Source organism: Salvelinus fontinalis, chromosome 19 (assembly GCF_029448725.1).
Source record: "Salvelinus fontinalis isolate EN_2023a chromosome 19, ASM2944872v1, whole genome shotgun sequence".
Lineage (NCBI taxonomy): Eukaryota > Metazoa > Chordata > Actinopteri > Salmoniformes > Salmonidae > Salvelinus > Salvelinus fontinalis.
Window position 1 is genome coordinate 33588505 of NC_074683.1, and position 19881 is coordinate 33608385.

General features: G+C 42.6%; 2 protein-coding genes across 3 annotated transcripts in view; both read right to left on the bottom strand.

The window, feature by feature from the left end:
- Positions 1-12825, bottom strand: part of LOC129816638 (tyrosine-protein phosphatase non-receptor type 4-like) — a 111968-nt gene extending 99143 nt beyond the window's left edge. Inside the window, exon 1 of one of the 2 annotated variants that reach the window (XM_055871368.1) lies at positions 12355-12825. The gene's annotated coding sequence lies outside the window, so the exon portion shown is untranslated. The remainder of the gene's footprint in view (positions 1-12354) is intronic. The other variant, XM_055871370.1, reaches the window with a different exon arrangement.
- Positions 12826-15629: 2804 nt separating this feature from the next.
- On the bottom strand, positions 15630-18243 carry tmem177 (transmembrane protein 177). The gene is made up of 2 exons (XM_055871378.1): positions 17978-18243; positions 15630-17075 (listed from the first exon to the last, which is right to left on the bottom strand). The coding sequence occupies exon 2, from the start codon at positions 17034-17036 to the stop codon at positions 16104-16106; it is 933 nt and encodes a 310-aa protein (XP_055727353.1). The 5' UTR covers positions 17037-17075; positions 17978-18243; the 3' UTR covers positions 15630-16103.
- Positions 18244-19881: the final 1638 nt, after the last annotated feature.

The following is a 19881-nucleotide window of genomic DNA, read 5'->3' on the forward strand; positions in this document are numbered from 1 at the left end:
AATGGAGTTTCTAACCGAGACGAAATTGAATATTCCTGAGAGGCCTAGTTACAGTGTTGACTTTTAAATCGGTTTAAAAATCAAATGTCAAGAGTTGAAAATAGCTGTCTAGCATTGATCAACAAACAAATTGAAAGCTGTAATTGCTGCCAATGGTGATTCTAACAAGTATTGACTCAGGGGGTTGAAAACTTATACAGTACCAGTCAAAAGTTTGGACACACAAGGTTGGAAAAGCATTCCATGTGAAGCTGGTTGAGAGAATGCCAAGAGTGTGCAAAGCTGTCATCAAGGCAAAGGGTGGCTACTTTGAAGAATCTCAAATCTCACATTTATTTACATTTGTAAAAATAAAAAAATAATAAAGTCCTTGAGCATAGACTTGTATGGTTTGTTTAACTTTAAAATCAATGGTCTCTGGCAGTGACATTCTGTTAAAGTGCAATTGACCAGCAGTAAACAGAATATCGTCTTGAGCATGAGAGCACTTGACACGTTTTCCCATCGGGCTCCCGAGCGGTGCAGCAGTCTAAGGCACTGCATCTCAGTGCAAGAGGCAACACTACAGTCCCTGGTTTCGAATCCATGCTGAATCACATCCGGCCGTGATTGGGAGTCCCATAGGGCGGCGCACAAATGGCCCAGCGTCGCCTGAATTTGTTTTTAACTGACTTGCCTTGTTAAATAAAGGTAATAATAATAATAATGCAGTATTCACTACATCTAGTCTGCGACCAGTCAGATTTTCACCTTTACACATGAATCTCACAGAGTTGCAATAATGCAGAATTCAGCGTTTTTCACACAGAAAAGCTCAAATGCTGAAAGAAATATCTGCTGCGTTTTATAACCACAGTTCACTCTAAATCATCATTTTAAAATGAAAATGTTGTGCTTCAGTTGCACTTCTCCACTCACTCAGATGAGATATGATTGCTCGTCTTGACCAATCTAATTTCCACATTCACGAATGGGCATTCAATCAGCAGACAGCACTGTGACTGCGATACTTTACTTTTCTCCGAATGTAAATTAAAATGCAAGATTAACTTCAAGCAAAACAGAAAGATATGTAGCTGGCTACGCTCTATGATAAACATGAGAAATCTGATGGCAGAATCTAGTCCCAATTTAACACCTGCTCCCTACTAGGTGTATAATCTAGTCCCAATTTAACACCTGCTCCCTACTAGGTGTAGAATCTAGTCCCAATTTAACACCTGCTCCCTACTAGGTGTATAATCTAGTCCCAATTTAACACCTGCTCCCTACTAGGTGTAGAATCTAGTCCCAATTTAACACCTGCTCCCTATTAGGTGTAGAATCTAGTCCCAATTTAACACCTGCAACCTATTAGGTGTAGAATCTAGTCCCAATTTAACACCTGCTCCCTATTAGGTGTAGAATCTAGTCCCAATTTAACACCTGCTCCCTATTAGGTGTAGAATCCAGTCCCAATTTAACACCTGCTCCCTACTAGGTGTAGAATCTACACCCAGGCGTAGCTCATAGAGGGGCCCCAGAGGATGACCCCTTGAATCCAATGATGACAACCCAATGGAAAGGCTTTTAGCCTACTTAGCTTTTCTTGTCAAGTATGACTGGGGATTTTTGTGAAAACCATTTTGCTAAATCATCTGCCAAGGACCAGAAGTCAAGGCTAGCTGTGTCCTTACATGCTGGGGACTGCTAAACTGAACTGCAGGGTACTGTAGCGGGAACGAGTCAGACTTGGCCCAGTGCTGAAATCACAGTCAGTAACCACAAGAATGTAACAGCTTCTGTTATTATCCCTGGAGGAGAAAATAACATGCTCTTCCCACTCCCTCACTATTACAGAATACATGAAATCTAAAAAACAGCCAGGTTTGTAGATGCTGACAGGAACAGTCCTATGAACTCTGAAAGAATAAAAGGAAGCATTATAGCTTCTACAATCAACAACCTTGAAAGCAGATGGAGCATGAGAGTGTACTATTCTGTGAAGTGGGGGAACTACCAAAGTTTATAAGCAAAGCTCGCAAGCACAAATACCCTACATACATTCTGTACAGAGAGACCATGGTTAGTGTTATTACAGGACCATAAATGCTTGCTCTCTTTTCCTCTCGTTTGGCTGTGAGCTAAGGGCGGGTTAGCCAAAGTAAAGGCAAGTCAAGCATGCATATTAACAGAGCAGAGTGCAGAAAGCATGTCTGTTGTCGGTATGGGAGGTGGTGCAGGGTTTTGTCTAGAAGGGTACAGCTTTTGTCAAAATTGTCTTTTCGTTGTAGGTTTTTGGATTACTTACACAACAGAGCTAAAATGCAAAAAACCTACTTTTTACATCAAATTTGACAAATGCTCCCATCTAGACATGACTGTGGTGCGAAGGGCGTTTCTCAAGCTTCCTCACGTGAACACATCCACTGGAACACCATGTCGATAGGAACTTGAAACTAGGTTCCCCACTCTCTGACACACGCACGCACACCTGACATTTTCACAGCCCCTGGCTACATTTGGCACCATCACCATAAATACATAGACTGAGGGAAGTTATGGAGAGAAGAAAATACTTTTCCAACAACTCTGCCTCTAGAACAGGTTGAACGTAGACATGAATTCAGGGTTCCAATGGAACCCTGAATTCGCACTACAGTCTTATTTTTGGATTGCAGCGTATCCTTATTTAATTTGGACATAGATTTTTGTTTCCTCTATGGGTGTCCAATCCAAATACACAGCGGATAAAAACTAAAAACAGTTCCTAAATTGCTTACATTCCAAAATGACTATGTTTGTCAACTGTCTCACAGCATGTTCGGTAGAGACCCATGAATGGTGTAGTATTTCAGTATACTCTTAACAGTGGCTGTCTAGAGTGGCATCAGCCCGAGGACTGGAACTCTTGTGGCATTTGAAGCTGTGCATCGATATGGTTAAGAGCTTGTCTTTAGTGGCTTAGGTTACACAAGCAGCACTGATTGAGAAACAGGAGATACTCTGTTCTGAAGTCTCTCCATAACACCTCAGGGCCACCCATACCCAATAAAGCGAAGGTAACTGAACTAAATGACGATCGCCCGTAACACTCACTTATGAAGTCATTATGAAGTGCTTTGAGAGGCTAGTTAAGGATCATATTACCTCCACCAGACCCGACACCCTAGACCCACTGCAATTTGCATTCCAAGCCAATAGAGACACAGATGATGATATTGCCATCACACTACACACTCTACTTTCCCATCTGGACAAGAGGAATACCTACGTCAGAAAGTGGTTCATTGTCTACAACTCAGCCTTCAACACCATAGTACCCTCCAAGTTCATAATTAATTGTGGGGCCCTGGGTCTGAACCACGCCCTGTGCTACTGGGTCCTGGACTTCCTGACGGGCAGCCCCCCAGTTGGTGGAGGTAGGCAACAACACCTCCACTAAGCTAATCCTCAACACAGGGGCCCCACAAGGGTGCGTGCTCAGCCCCCTCCTGTACTCCCTGTTCACCCATGACTGCGTGGCAACGCACACCTCCAACTCAATCAAGTTTGCAGACAACACAACAGTGGTTGGCCTGATTGCCAACAACAAGACAGTCTAAAGGGAGGAGGTGAGGGCCTCAAGAGAAAACTCCACGTCTCCTGATGTACTGGCCTGTCTCCTGGTAGCGCCTCCATGCTCTGGACACTACGCTAACAGACACAGCAAACCTTCTTGCCACAGCTCGCATTGATGTGCCATCCTGGATGAACTGCACTACCTGAGCCACTTGTGTGGGTTGTAGACTCCGTCTCATGCTACCACTAGAGTGAAAAACATCAGCCAGGAAGCATAGGAACTGAGAAGTGGTCTGTGGTCACCACCTGCAGAACCACTCCTTTATTGGGGGTGTCTTGCTAATTGCCTATAATTTCTACCTTTTGTCTATTCCATTTGCACAACATCATGTGTTATTTATTGTCAATCAGTGTTGCTTCCTAAGTGGACAGTTTGATTTCACAGAAGTGTGATTGACTTGGAGTTACATTGTGTTGTTTAAGTGTTCCCTTTATTTTTTTGAGCAGTGTATATATAAATAAAAATCGGTCGATTAATCGGTATCGGCTTTTTTTGGTCTTCCAATAAAATCGGTATTGATATCAACGTTGAAAAATCATAATCGGTCGACCTCTACCTACCTCACAAACTTTTACCGATGCACCATTGAGAGCATCCTATTCGGGGTGTATCACCGCATGGTACAGCAACTGCATCGCCCGCAACCGCAGGGCTCTCCAGACCAGGGTGCGGTCTGCCCAACGCATCACTGGGGGCACACTGCCTGCCCGTCAGGATATCTACAGCTCCCTGTGTCACAGGAAGGATTATCAAGGACCTCAGCCAACCGACCCACACCCTGCAATCATCCAGAAGGCCAGTGCATCAAAGCTGGGACCAAGAGACAGCTTCTATCTCAAGGCCATGTTAAATATCATTAGACGGCCTCCACCTAGTTCCCTGCCCTGAACTAGTCACCGTCAATATGTGGCTACCACCCGGTTATTCAACCCTGCACCTTAGAGGCTGCTAACCCTATGTACATAGACTTGGAAACTGGTCACTTCAATAATGTGTACATACAGTTTTACGCATTTCATATGATATAATGTATTCTAGTCAAGGCCATCATATTCAACTATTGCTATACTATTCTAGCCTATGTATTCTTCAGATATACTACATATTCTATCCACATATGGTCCAAATTGTCTATACATCCTATCCCACACAATCTGGACCCCGACATTGCCCGTCCTAATATTTCTATATTTCTTAATTACATTATTTTACTTTTAGATGTGTGTATTGTTGTGTATTGTTAGATACTACTGCACTGTTGGAGCTAGGAACACAAGCATTGCACTACACATGCAACATTTGCTAAATGTGTATGCGACCAATAAAATTTGATTTGATTTGAGGAGTGTTGGGGGCTCGGTTAGTGCTATCCAGGATCCTTGGGACTTGCCTACCCTAAACCTTATAAATTTAAACTTCAAATGGGGTGTCGTCAGAGTTGGGACGTCCCAAGGACTCTGTTTAGACTTTTCCTACTGGGTTGGGGAGAAAGGAGAGGGCAAGTCACAACAAGCACAGCAGTAGATATGAGCAAAACGTAGCGCAATAGCAACATGCCAGAGATGTCAGAGGTTGGATGTGTGCGCTATAGAAGAGGAGGCATGTGTTTGTTTTTTTAAGGGAAGACTGTCTTAATTTCAATACAGGGGAAATGCAGTCACAGGTTTGCCATTAGAAGAGTAGAGAGCATTGCCTAGATTATTTAGGCATCAAAGTGAAGGAAGGACCATGATCTGACCTCCGGTTTGTAAACACTGGTAAACCTGCTCTGGAACAAACAGCGATAAGGGTTCATACACCTAGCTGAAACAAAGGGCCCTTACACCACAACCTTTAGAATCAGCCAAATCCAATCTGAACCGTTTGAAGTCTTTAACAAGGTTTGCGAATGTAAAGTTCTCTTCCTAACATATTCAGAACCATTGCTGTTGCTGCACAAAACTCCACCTGAGTTTTCCCTGGACAGTTCCCTGTGTGTATTCTGTCCTTTATTTTGACAAAGTCTGGCTGTTTTTAGGACATCAAACATGTGACATCAAAGTATTCACACCCCTTGACCTATTCCACATTTTGATATGCTACATGATGACCAAACCGTCTCCGAGCGTGTATCCGGTTGCACATACTGAGTTTGTCTATCTCGACCAGATGCGGTCAGGACACGCAGGTTATTATCAAAACCCCTGAACCAACAACGATCATTCTTTTGAGGACAGGTCGAAACACATATGAAACATTCTTGGACATTTAGATATCTAGCTTGCTGTTGCTAGCTAATTTGTCCTGGGATATAAGCACTGGGTTGTTATTTTACCTGAAATGCACAAGGTTCTTTTATTTGCTGGACTTTTGTAGAATTTTGAGTCACACAAACTCGTGTGTTCTCTTCTGCGACAATTAATCCACAGATAAAATGGGAAGCCTAGTTAGGTTCTAGTAATCTCTCCTCATTCAGTCTTCTTCAGTGGATGGCAAACAACTTTAAGTTACATTACAGCCACCAACTGGACAGGTGTGTGGACCTATTTCATCTTTCAATCACCCACATGGGTATATGCTCTTAAAAACTAATGAGGAGATGGGAGAGGCGGGACTTGTAGCACGTTCTATAAATTCTATTTTAGCGCATGGCTACACAGATGATGTGTTAATGACCTAAGGCTCATATTTCTGTGTGTTATTATGTTATAATTAAGTCTATGATTTGATAGAGCAGTCTGACTGAGTGATGGTAGGCACCAGCAGGCTCGTAAGCATTCATTCAACAGGACTTTCGTGCGTTTGCCAGCAGCTCTTCGCAATGCTTCAAGCATTGCGCTGTTTATGACTTCAAGCCTATCAACTCCCGAGATTAGGCTGGTGTAACCGATGTAAAATGGCTAGCTAGTTAGCGGGGTGTGCGCTAATAGCGTTTCAAACGTCACTCGCTCTGAGACTTGGAGTAGTTGTTCCCCTTGCTCTGCATGGGTAACGCTGCTTCGAGGGTGGCTGTTGTCGATGTGTTCCTGGTTCGAGCCCAGGTAGCGGCGAGGAGAGGGATGGAAGCTATACTGTTACACTGGCAATACTAAAGTGCCTATAAGAACATCCAATAGTCAAAGGTATATGAAATACAAATCGTAGAGAAAGAAATAGTCCTATAATTCCTATAATAACTACAACCTAAAACTCATGTTAAAAGGGACCACCAGCTTTCATATCTTCTCATGTTCTGAGCAAGGAACTTAAACGTTAGCTTTCTTACATGGCACATTCTGCACTTTTACTTTCTTCTCCAACACTTTGTTTTTGCATTATTTAAACCAAATTGAACATGTTTCATTATTTATTTGAGGCTAAATTGATTTTATTGATGTATTATATTAAGTTAAAATAAGTGTTCATTCAGTATTGTTGTAATTGTCATTATTACAATTTTTTTTAAATCGTCACCAGCTTTTTTGGTCCTCCAATAATCGGTATCGGCGTTGAAAAATTATAATCGGTCGACCTCTAGTAGTGATGCCTCTTGCACTGAGATGCAGTGCCTTAGACCACTGTGTGTGTGTGTGTGTGTGTGTGTGTGTGTGTGTGTGTGTGTGTGTGTGTGTGTGTGTGTGTGTGTGTGTGTGTGTGTGTGTGTGTGTGTGTGTGTGTGTGTGTGTGTGTGTGTGTGTGTGTGTTAACTATTTAACAGTACTAGAATGCGTAAAAGGCTACTAAAATGTAAAATATCACTATCATTTTTTTTGCCAAGGAAAATATTGGATATCGGCATCGGCCAAAAATGTAATATCGGTGCATCCCTAGCTGTAACGTAACAAAATGTGCAAAAAGTGAAGGGGTCTGAATACCTTCCGAATGCACTGTAAGCTGCATCTCAAATGGCACCCTATTCCCTATGTAGTAATGCATTACTTTTGACCAGGGCCCATAGGATGTCATTTGGGAAGCCGTCAAAGCCTGCTATCCAACCCAATGTTGATATACAGCACAAAGGCTTCCGAAAGAGGAACCACCCTCTATAAATCAAGTCTAAACTGAACCATGTTCTGTGGTCTCTTTTCATGTGTAATATCATGGCTACACTTCATCTTTGCTTTCTGATGCACAATAACAGAAATGGAAGAAAGCTCCACCTCACTCTATTTATGTTTTCATACGCATGGATGGTGACATGCCCTCTTCTTCCCCGTTGTTAGTCCATTAATAGGCCCTAACCCTCCCTATACAGTAATCACCACAGATCATGCTAATCCTTTAATGTTCGTACCTGTTATTTTCTAAGCCACAGCAAACTCAGCCATGACCCAGAGCACCGCTATGCTACGGCAGGCAGCCCCCAGGGCCCGTAATCTCTTAATCTGACCTGGATGATGTGAGGATGTTTGAGTCACACTGTCCGTAGTGCCCAATATGAACCCTCACAGCTGGAGCAGATCACGTTCCTATGGTCTAGCAGTGGGCATTGTACTGGGCGTATATGGCAACAGGCATCGCCAACATGCTCAGTAGAACCACTGGATGGAGGTTGACTAAAACTGTCTATTCACTATGAAATAGTGCAATACCGTCTCCAACAAGCACACACAGATTCTAACTCACTGTATCCAATCTAGGCAAACAGAACAGTCTATCTTTCAGGGCTGGACTTTAACACAAAGGGTGTGCCAGATTGCCATTGCCAGCTGTGGGAAGTCCCAATCACACACACGTGGATTTTTATAGGTGATTCATTGTGTCATCTATTTCATCTCATTCCCTAATGGTGGTGTATCAGTCATGAGGCAATCCTCTCTTGTCCCAGTGGTGCACCCTAAATAATCATTGGCTGGGAATAGAAGTGCAAATCCATGGTAACGGAATTACGCTGAGACTCAGATTTTTCCCTTTACAATGTACCTTTCCACTGAACATTTTACAAAAACACATTTACAGGAATAATGTTGCAGCTCAAGTTTGGTAACCTTAAAACAGTGAGATTTAACCACAGAGATCCTATTAAATTCAAAATTCTATGGATTTTACCATAATTCTTTTACCAAACTTGATTTATTGTGTAAATTATTTGAAGTAGTCATAGTGTTGTATGGTTTGTTAAACTTTTAAATCAATGTTTTGTTCGGCATACATCTTAAAGTGAAAAATAGGAGTCTAGGAGTAATTCCATTTGCGTGGAATTACCCCTCTGTAAATCAAGTCTAAAGCTAACCATGTTCTGTGGTAATTCCTTTACTGTGGAATTGCTCTGAACTAAATGCTGCATCTCCAACAATATAATCACAAATGTTCAACCTGGGAGTAGGTGCACTGAGCAGGTTCAATTCAGTTGACAGCAGGTGGTCAGAAGCTCCTACAGTTTGTCTCTCCCTCTCTCTACCACACTTTTCAACAACTTAAATCTGTACAACAGGTGAGTAACCAATAACATCATTAACATGCAGCAAAAATGCTATTTCATCTGATTTGTTATGCATCTGTCCAGCGCAAAAGAGACAACAGGCCTGTGAACTAACAATAGGTTCTGGATGAAAGGACTGGTTGAACCTTTCCACCCTACCACGCCTGTGTTTTAGAGCATAAAGCTGTTACACTATGCTCCAATTAGGACCTTTGATTAATGTGAAGCCTACCATCGTCTGCCCTGGAGAATGGGGTTCTGTTAATTGTATATGTCTGAGAGGTTTTTTGTTGTTGTTGGTAAAAGGGTTTTTCTATTCTGGTCCCTCTTTCAAGAATTAAGTAGCTGATTTTGGGAAATGGGAAGGATAAAGAGTTCAAGCCAGTTGTGGATTTAACTTTGTTATATCAGTAATTAATGTTTCATTTCAAGGCACAGTGTAGTCCAGTACAAACAGGAGTGTGTAGAACCAGCTGTCACTCATCCCTCTGTGGACTGTCGCTTAGCTGATGAATACCCTTCATTTAGCTGGCAATCCAGTGATCATCACAGAGTTAGGAAGCGAAAAGATTAGCCAAAACACATTTGATTCTGAAATGTGAGGCTGTGAGAGATGGGAGTGTAAACACAGCTGTGTTTTGCCTTTTAGAGATTTGCTGAAACGGGTGTGATATCCGGCCGGCCGACCCGACGGCCACTTCGTTATGGATTGCCACACAGGCTGTCTCTGCAAGGGGTGCTGACAGGGTGTGCTGCACACATGACAACACTGCTGTAACACCCAGCGCAAGCATGTAGCTTTCATTGCAGGGCTAACTAAACAGAAAGTGTCAGAGCTAAGAGCTGTCTCCTGTTAGCCTGCCTCCTCTTGTCTCAAACAGAGGTGGACCTGAGCCAAGTCAACACAGCTGTCAATCTTGGAGCTGCTGCCTTCTCAAAGTAGTTTACCTGGGTTGAAATGTATTGACTGATTGGTGTAGTTAGATCATCCACTAGACTAGGGATTGTCTAAGAGAACATGGCATACGATCACAGGTTTATCTCATCCCCAACCTATAGCTGTATTTTCACTTATGATAAACTGAAACAAGGATGAGAATGGCATTCCCATTGCAGGCATTCCCAAAACCATTGTGTGAGCATACAAATTCTGCCTCTTTAGCTTTGTTACTGTCCTCCCAGCAGTAATGTTAGCCAACCTCATTGTAGATTAGCTAGCTGTGTCCCATCAATCTCCCTGTGGATTCATCCATGCTCATGTTAGCAGGTGTAGTCTATCCCAATTATACCCGCACCTGGGACCCTCTCTCCCCCTCCTCCCACTCTACCCCCAGTCCCAATACCCCACCCACACTCCACTTCAAATCCAGGGATGCCTAGTTCCGGTACACAACCTATTAAGCCATGGCTCTCGCCACCGGCCATTTTTCGATTACCAGCTGGGTCCCCATAAAAGGTTTTATTCTAGTGTACACAGAGGCATCTCTGCTGACACAGACAGTCACAGTCTCTTATGGCTTCTTTACACAACACTACTTTGACGACACAAACTAGGTCCAGGATACATCTCTTTAAGAGGGCTAACTAACTCTCTTTAAGAGATGTATCCCATACAACATATCTACACCACATACACCCCTCTGAGTGGTACAGTTTAACGACAACAGCTCTCCCACACCACATGTCCATGCAAGAATTACCTTAATGCCAATAGACAGACATCATTTTTGCTCTGTTAGCCAAATGTAATGAAAGGCTTTTAAAATATCCCCACAATTGAGAATCATTGCATTAATCAAGTGTGCACCACTATGTGCAATATGGATTAGATGAGAACTTCCTGTATAGTTTGAATTTCTTTGTCTATATACTATGTTTTTTTAAGGTATGATAATAGCTCCACACATGAAGCAGGAATGTGGCATTGGCCACACCACATCCAAGGCTAGCATAAACAAAAACGTTGTAAATCTGATGTTGAACAGAGATAGACCTCACTAGACATATTTTACTAATGTAAATCCACCCTTTGGCATGAGTCTGATTTCTCTCTGAATCCTGGACGTGATCTCCTTAGGATTTTGTGAAGCAAAGTAGCAATCTATGGGGGCCTTGTTAGATTAATGAAATGAGGACAGGAAAAAGACAGAGGTCCTCTTTGGACTACAAAGCAGCCCGTCATTCAGCGTGTAAGGGAGGAATAGGTTCGATTGAATGAGATTCGGGGACCTGAGAAAGCCAACCAGTACACATTTGCGAAAAGTGAGAGGTCCGGTCTTGTGATGTAGACTATCATTCATTCAGGCAGAACTCGGACAATAAAACATAAACAAATTATTGATGTGGAATTCAATTTGCTTTCACATAGTGACATGTTCGAGCTCGCAGGCTGAAATCAGTCCAGGTACGCTCTCGATGCGCCTCCACAAACATTAATGTGGCATGTCTGACGATTAAGTAATTGTAAACGCTGACCACATTAGCTAGCTACATAATTTAATTATGTCCAAATTCAGAAAATACAGATTAACCATCGATTTACTCATTTGAAACGGCCCTCAGTAATGTCAGAAGGAAGGAAACCCTTGACGAATGCTTGTAACGTTAGTTCTCCCTAATGTTGTTTCAAAATGACCAACAAGAAAGTGACAGGATTGATACAGCTGTCAGTACAACGCAACTGCAACCTGGTTGAACAGTTGTGAGTGATCACATACTGTACTGTCTTTGGTGATAGTGGGCCATGCGGATACAGTAACTGGATGCTAATTATGACAATTTAGGCTATGTTGTAGGCTATTTTAGAATGGGTTAATTTAGTTAGCATCATAACTAATTTAGCTAGCTGCGTAATTAAAATATAAATATCTACAACAGTAGATACCTAACTAGCTACAGTAGCTAGTTCCAACATGATCCAGAATTGGATTAGCTAAATACTGTTAGCTTGCTATTCTCCTTCCATAATCTGTCAAATTTGAGCTGGCTAAATCTAACGTTAGCTGAAGTCTTGTGAATACCTTTAACGTTACAGTGAGATAGTAACGTTACAGTAACAGTAGTGAACAATTTATTTTCATCATTTCCAATAAAAACCCAAAGGCATAGCCTACATTGGACGCGAGTATAGGACAGTTCAAAAGTGCAACTAGAAAAGTTAGCAAAACATTTATCTATATCTTGGTTGGGTTTATGGACAGCAAAAGTTACCTAACAATTTAGCTAGCTAACGTTAGCTAGCTACTCATTCCCATCTAACGTTCACTTACTGTACAGTAACTAACAAGCTGCATTACTTTTCAGTACAATGTGGTTCTAATGAGTAACGTTCTCGCTTAGCTAGGTACTGTAGCTAGTTGGTCAAATATCTTACCGTCATAAACAGTTCCAGAGGCGTCCAGTTTTTAAGGAATATGGTTTTCTTACAGCGGGAAATGAGTTTAGGGTGAGGGACTGAAAATCCAAGTTCAGTTCACCCGCTGGGAACTCCGACAAAACCTCATTTTTATCACTCCGATCCTTCAGCTTCATACATTCAACTGTCTGCGGGCCCTTTACTAGTTCGAATATGCGACTAGCTCGGCGACGAATAATCCACACACAACATACAGCAACCATTGGCTACAGCGAACCAGCAGGCATCTCAGACCGAGTGAATGATATTTACAATTCCTTTGATTTGTAAATGAGAGGGTATGAGCGACATAAATGTTGGGGGAAAAAGTGTATTCCGGATTGCCGAATAGAGTCTCTGACTTTCTCAGCGGAGTCCGTTGTCAATGCACGCTCACTGCAGCAGAGGCAACAGCATAGCAACGTACCGTCGCAATCTCCGTAGCGCCACCAGTGCACCGGGGTGGAGTCACAGGACAGGGAGGCGTGGTTTTAATTTGTTAAATCGCGAGTGAGCGTTCCTGTAATTTTTCCACTACTTTTCATGCCATGTTATTGGTATTTTGCCGGTTTTATAGATTTACCGAATGTATTGTGAGAACTGTGGCATCACCTTAGAACATTGTGCAGCCAAGGTCACTGAAATCTAAAAGCAACAGTGTGGAGTAGAATACCGGTAGTCAGTGGCGAGGAAACGACACCATTGCCTCAGTTAATTTTAGCCACAGGATATGCAATATTCCATTGTTGGTCAGAATTAGCCTAAATTAGTTTGTTATTGCCCTAAATTCAGGAAATATCTAGGCCTGTGACTGAATGAACTATATTAACAATACACCACTGTGGGTTAGGCCAGACAATGCGACTATAGAGTAGAATGTAAATTTGGGCTGTGGCGACATCATGTGGTCCAAACAAGAACAGTACTACCCCCTTAATTCCATATCACTGCGACCAATGATGGGGCAAGTATGGGTACCTACATACTTGGAGTGTCTGAAAGTGGGCTTTGCAAAATAACTGGATGGGTCAACAGTGATGGGTGCAGTAGAATCAATGGTTGGATCAACAGCGATGGGTGCAACGTCAAGTCTCCATTATTGGTTAGACAGGCCATAACCAGGTGCACTGCGGGTCAGCTTAAATTAAATATTTAATGTTAACTTAATGTTAATATAGCAAGTTAAGAGAACTAACGTGGCGTAGCAGTTTAGAATAATTAACGTGTCCGGTTAGGAAAAGGTTTAGGATAATTAATGTGGCAGGTTAGGATAATTAACTTGGCAGGTTAGGAGAATGGTTGGGAAAAGGGTTAGGCTTAGCTAAAATGCTATAGTTGTCCATAATCGACTTGTCGTGCATCCGAATCAGACAGCAAAATGGTCTTAAGTGGTAACAAATCTGCTCAATTAGCTGATTTGATTTCCATACACCTACACTACATGACAAAAAGTATGAGGACACCTGCTCGTCGAACATCTCATACCTAAATCATGGGCATTAATATGGAGTTGGTCCCCCCTTTGCAGCTACAACAGCCTCCACTCTTCTGGGAAGGCTTTCCACTATAAGTTGGAACATTGCTACGGGGACTTGCTTCCATTCAGCCACAGAGTATTAGGGAGGTCGGGCACTGATGTTGGGCTATTAGACCTGGCTGGCAGTCGGCATTCCAATTCATCCCTAAGGTGTTCGATGGAGTTGAGGTCAGGGTTCTGTGCAGGCTAGTCAAGTTCTTCCACACCGATCTTGACAAACCATTTCTGTATGGACCTCGCTTTGTGCACGGGGACATTTTCATGTTGAAACAGGAAAGGCCCTTCCCCAAACAGTTTTGTTTTTCGCTTCCCCAAGCGCAGAATCGTCTAGAATGTCATTGTATGCTGTAGCATTAAGATTTCCCTTCACTGGAACGAAGGGGCCTAGCCCGAACCATGGAAAACAGCCCCAGATCATTATTCCTCCTCCACCAAACTTTACAGTTGCCACTATGCATTGGGGCAGGTAGCGTTCTCCTGACATCTGCCAAACCCAGATTTGTCCGTCGGACTGCCAGATGGTGAAGCACGATTCATCACTCCAGAGAACACGTTTCCACTGCTCCAGAGTCCAATGGCGGTGAGCTTCACACCACTCCAGCCGACGCTTGGCATTACACATGGCGAGCCGTTGTTACTCCTAGACGTTTCCACGTCACAATATCAGCACTTACAGTTGACATGACAGCTCTAGCAGGGCAGAAATTTGACGAACTGACTTGTTGGAAAGGTGCCATCCAATGACGGCGCCACGCTGAAAGTCACAGAGCTCTGCAGTAAGGCCATTCTACTGCCAATGTTTGTCTTTGGAGATTGCATGGCTGTGTGCTCCATTTTATACACCTGTCAGCAACTGGTGTGGCTGAAATAGCCGAATCCACTAACTTGAAGGGGTGTCCACATACTTTTGTATATATAGTGTACTTCTCTTGATCCTCCCACTTCTGTTGACAATCCATGCATGCAGTTAGCAATGACTGATGTGGTGATGAAAATGATTTTCTCTCATACTGGTGAAGTGGTATGTAAAAAACTGAGAATATATTTTAAAAGATAAATGCTATTTGCATGTGATTTTTTTTAACTATGAATTGTAGAGTATCTATTGTCACAAATTAGTGGTACCCCATGTCATCTCCACCCAGTCTGTGGGTACCATTGGTGGTAGCCCAGTACAGTGCTGTAATTAGTTTCTGTGGAGAACGGCCCAATCACATTTCCATGGAAGTTGGGTGGAGAATTGGCATTTTCCTAAACAAGTTTTCCGTTGCATAAAATTATTGGAGTTTTTTGTAATCAAACACAGGCATTCGTATATAGCCCATGAGAGCTTCACTATCAAAGCTAAAAAGATGCTGTCAATTGCTGTGACTAGTGTGGATTTTGTTCTGGCTCTATGATTTAGACCGAGACAAAGTGCCATTGAGATGCACCTTCATTTGACAATGCTATTAGTCTCTAGGTTCAGTTTTGCTCCGCAGTAGTCACTCTGTCACAACGTTAATTACTTGGTTCTTTTTGTAGAACGCCACAGGGCTTCAGACGTGTGAGATGTGATTAAAAAACTAGATGAAGTTTCCAATTTCATATGCAGACAACTGCTAAATGTGGAGACTCGGGAGATTAAGATCTGTATCACCAAGCAAATAACTTTAAAAAGATGGGTTCATTAAAACCAAACTGATTCTTGATTCCCTTCACGCACACACACTCTCTCTCACACAATACCCAAAGGCTATTTATTTGTTGTGGTTAAACATTCACAACATTTTCATCTCACACAAGTCAGCTGCACACGTTTAAACATTATAACATACATTTTGTCAAATTGGTAATGTTATGAAATATTTGTATTGTGCCTTGCCCTGATGTATTTTACAACACAAAAGTGCAGGTTCACCATATAGACCAATTTTAGGCAAATTTGTGCTCAAATTGAGGTCACTGATAAAGAAACGATAGTATCAAGGTCAAGTATAACTGTCATTATTCAGGTAATGTTACATGTGGTTGAAATGTCCTTTTTCCTCACAGTAATTGTGATTTCATAAATAATACCTGCTGGAAAACTAGAACAAACAGCAGTGGGCTTCTAGTCTCGTGTCAGACTTTACAAGTAGCTGGCCAGAGGTCAAAGCTCACGTGATATTTGGTTCTTGGTGCGGAGATTACTGGGCTTCCAATGTCCCTTTTAGGCCTTCTCTTCCTTGAGTAGGCCCACAATGCCGTCCCTCCTGGAGGTGTAAGGAGCGTGCTTCAGTCTTAGCAGGTGAGCAGGGAACAGGTTGCCACTGGGCGCGTACATCTCCTCCCCCTTCTGGCCCATCAGCGAACGTAGCATCTTGTTCCGGGAGAGGATCTTGTTGTAGAACTCCACCCCTCCCTTGGCATAGATCTTGGACAGGCCTGCAGCACGGCGGTCTGATTTGTAGTCCAGCCATTGACTGACAGCGTCGGAAGTCAGGAAGTAAGACACAGCGCCAAGGCAAAGCGCCACTACATTCACTACGCCCCTGAAGATCACAGGCCCAGCGTGGAGCCTGAAGATCTGCTTCAGGGTCACCGAGTAGACCATCACTCCGGCCAAGCAGAATGGAGCTACAGCCGCATTCAGCACAGGCCCGCCCACCTCAAGACGAGCTACCTCCCTCGCCACGGCAAACTTCTGAGCCTCTGGGGAGAACACTAGTGCATCTTTCAGGGCCGTGCCGATGACACTGTCCCACTCCACCTTCTCGCCATTGATGAGTATGGTGCGGTTGGTGATGCCAGCCGAGTCGTCCAGCGTGCTGTTGAAGTTGGCAGGAATGCCAATCTGGGCACCGGAGGGAAGCCAGGGTACGCCAGCCCCAACAGGGTGGAAGCCAAACGACGCGAAGGCACTATAACCATCAGGGGCGCCCACATCAGAATCCTTCAGCACCTGTTTGAAGACACTCTCCAGCTTCTCAGAAAGGCTGGCTGGTTCTCCTTTGTTCCAGGCCTGATACAGCTTCCTATAAGTGTTCTCTGGGAATAAGTGGTAGAACATTTGGGCCGCAAACACCCCACTGCACCCAGCGATGAGCAGCGGTGTCCGGTACTTCTGTACCATCACGGCATACTTCAGAAAAGGAGACGCCATGGTCGTAATCTGTTAGACACAGACTTCAGAGGGATGGATCTGCAGAAACAGAATTATAACATTAATGGTTTTATATCTGACAAAGCAGGTTTGACCTGACTGAATGAGTTGTGACAAAATACTGTCGGTGAATAGGCCTACTCTTGTTTTAGGAATAACAAATATATACTCTCCAGTGTTACCCCTAGGATTTTTTCCCCAGCAGTGGTGGCAAGGGTGGGGGGTTAAATGAATATAGGGCCACCGCTGCTAAATGAATACAGGGAAAACAATGCTCTCTGTGAAGTTGGGGAACCATGAGGACTGGACTGTTTTTATTCTACTGTGATTGCATACAACACATTCTCATAGCGATGTGTTGAGAATGTATGGGGTCCTAGAATTCATCCAGACCACCTGAACTTGACAACAGTGACAACAGTGCATAGTGTAATAAAGGCGGCAGGTAGCCTAGCGGTTAAGAGCCAGTAATCGATAGGTCGCTAGATCAAATCCCAGAGCAGACTAATGTGTAGGCCGTCATTGTAAATAAGAATTTGCCCTTAACTGACTTGCCTAGTTAAATAAAAAGTGACACAGTTGAACAATTGGTCGATGTGCCCTTGAGCAAAGTACTTAGCCAACCTTAATCGCTCTGGATAAACGCGTCTGCTGAAAATGTAACAAGAAAGTCTCACACTAATGTTCCAATTGGCAAATATGTTATCCTGTTGGTCAAATCCAAAATGCAATGGAGACGTGTGCAACTAGAAGCAAGATTATTATGTTAGCTGGCTGGCTAACGTTAGTTGGTTAGCATAACCAGCACAGCCATCTCAATAAAATAACGATAGCTGTGCATGACTGCCAGGCAAGTGAAGCAATACTAACACTAACAGCTTGAAAACACACACTGAACCAACAGGTAATGTTGCGTTTCATAAAACGTTTGAATAACTCACATGCCATGGACATCTATGTAAGGGAAACTGGACTAAAAGGGTCGTCACTAATTCCCACAGCCACAAAGTCATACACCCCGCCTATTTCTACAATTTCACTTCTTAAAATTGATTTTAAACCTAACCTTAACCCTAAACTCAACCACGCTGCTAACCTTAAATTAAAACAAAAAAGCAAATTTTATTTTTCATAAATTTGTAAGATATAGACATTTTTACTTTGTTGCTGTGCTATATAGTGGAAACCGGTTATTACGAAAGCAACAACGCCGTAAAGCAACTGTTATTACGACCGTTTTACGTTAATGTCTAGTCACTATGTTAATCAGTGACAAGCGCGTCAATCTGTTTACGCTGTAAGAATATCAAACACTGCATAGTGGGTTAAAGTAGTTTATTTTTAATGCATTCATGTTTTGCTATCGTAGTCTGCTGGAATAGTTTCATATACGTGTCACGCTATTCACTTGACCACAAGGGGGCATACTCTACTTTACCGCTGTCTCAAATATGTACAAAGCAAAGGTACTGTATCAGCTTATTAGACTTCTGAAGAAAGGAGGCATTTGTAAAGTGTTCTAATATAGGGGCTATTTTACCGCTGCTTGAAATAAGTGCAAAGCAAAGGCATAGTGTCAGCCTATTAGATATCACCGAAGGAAGGAGGGAGGCATTTGTAAAGTGTTCTAATAGGGGCTGTTATAAATAACACATATTACTATATTTAGTGTGTGTGTGTGTGTGTCACAGAGAAAATGCAAAAACCCCTGTCACAATGATATCAAAGTTCCATCCCCTCTATTTGTCTCACATTTTCAAAGTCATAGCCTGATATGAATCATTTAGCTTTCCAGGCTCCCATATAACTGTTGTGCCCTGTTCTCCTCCAGACTGTTGCTGGAGCTGTGGGCGTGATGGGTAGAGAATGCTTGATTACCTACCGGCTCTTTTCTCTTTTTTTTCTGGGGATTTACCAACGTAATGCATCTGGGTAATTACAGTGAGCATACCACACTTCTCATGCATTATTACTGCCAGACGCACATTGATCAGTGTAGGAATGTGTGTTCACACCCTGAGCTGTAATGATGTGCTCAATAAATGTCCAAAATGTCTGCGAGCTGTTATGAAATGTTTATGGTGTTGTTGGAGTATGCAGTAGATGCAAATTAAATGTAACTAGGTGGATGTGATGCAAGGAACGTACATTACTTAGTCGGCACATTCGCTATACTTACACAACATTTTTTGTGACAAAACCATCAGTAAACCTAGAGTTGAAAATGCCATGGAAACCCATTTAACTTGTATTTTTTATTCGCTACTTGGGAATTTGACCCCAAAAGTTATTATCTGCACTACGTATGTATGCACAGACTATCTGCAACAAGTACATTTGATGGAAGCACAACTCTGATGGGAACATGCACAAGGATTTCCCTTAGCCTTTGGCTAATTGCGGCATTTGGCCAATAAAAAAATGAAAAGCCAATAAATAAAATTGTAGCACGCCAAATTGTTCAGGAGAGACTGTCTATCATAGCTTATACCCAGAATTCGTGCTTCGGCACAATTCTCTCATGCCTTGCTAGCACGTGAGCCTCCAGTTTAGGACAGAGCAAGCAAGAGAGGAGCCTTTGCCTAGGCCACTGTTGATTGTGAAAATGGAAGCTTTTTTAATTGAATTAAAACAGAAGTTAGAGTAAAAAGAGCATGCCTGTAGTGAAAAGCCTATAAGGGGAATTTAGTATGTTTTAATATTGTAGTGGAAGATGAGAAGAACGTTGGCATTGCCAAATTCCAGGCTACTGTGCAATTTTGGAACTTACATTTATTTATAATTATTTGTTATATCATTATTATTATTGTATATCATTGTTATTATTGTAAGACTATTTATTAAT

Excerpts from the sequence above, each read along its gene's own strand:
- tmem177 (XM_055871378.1), bottom strand. The coding sequence starts at position 17,036 with ATGGCGTCTCCTTTTCTGAAGTATGCCGTGATGGTACAGAAGTACCGG.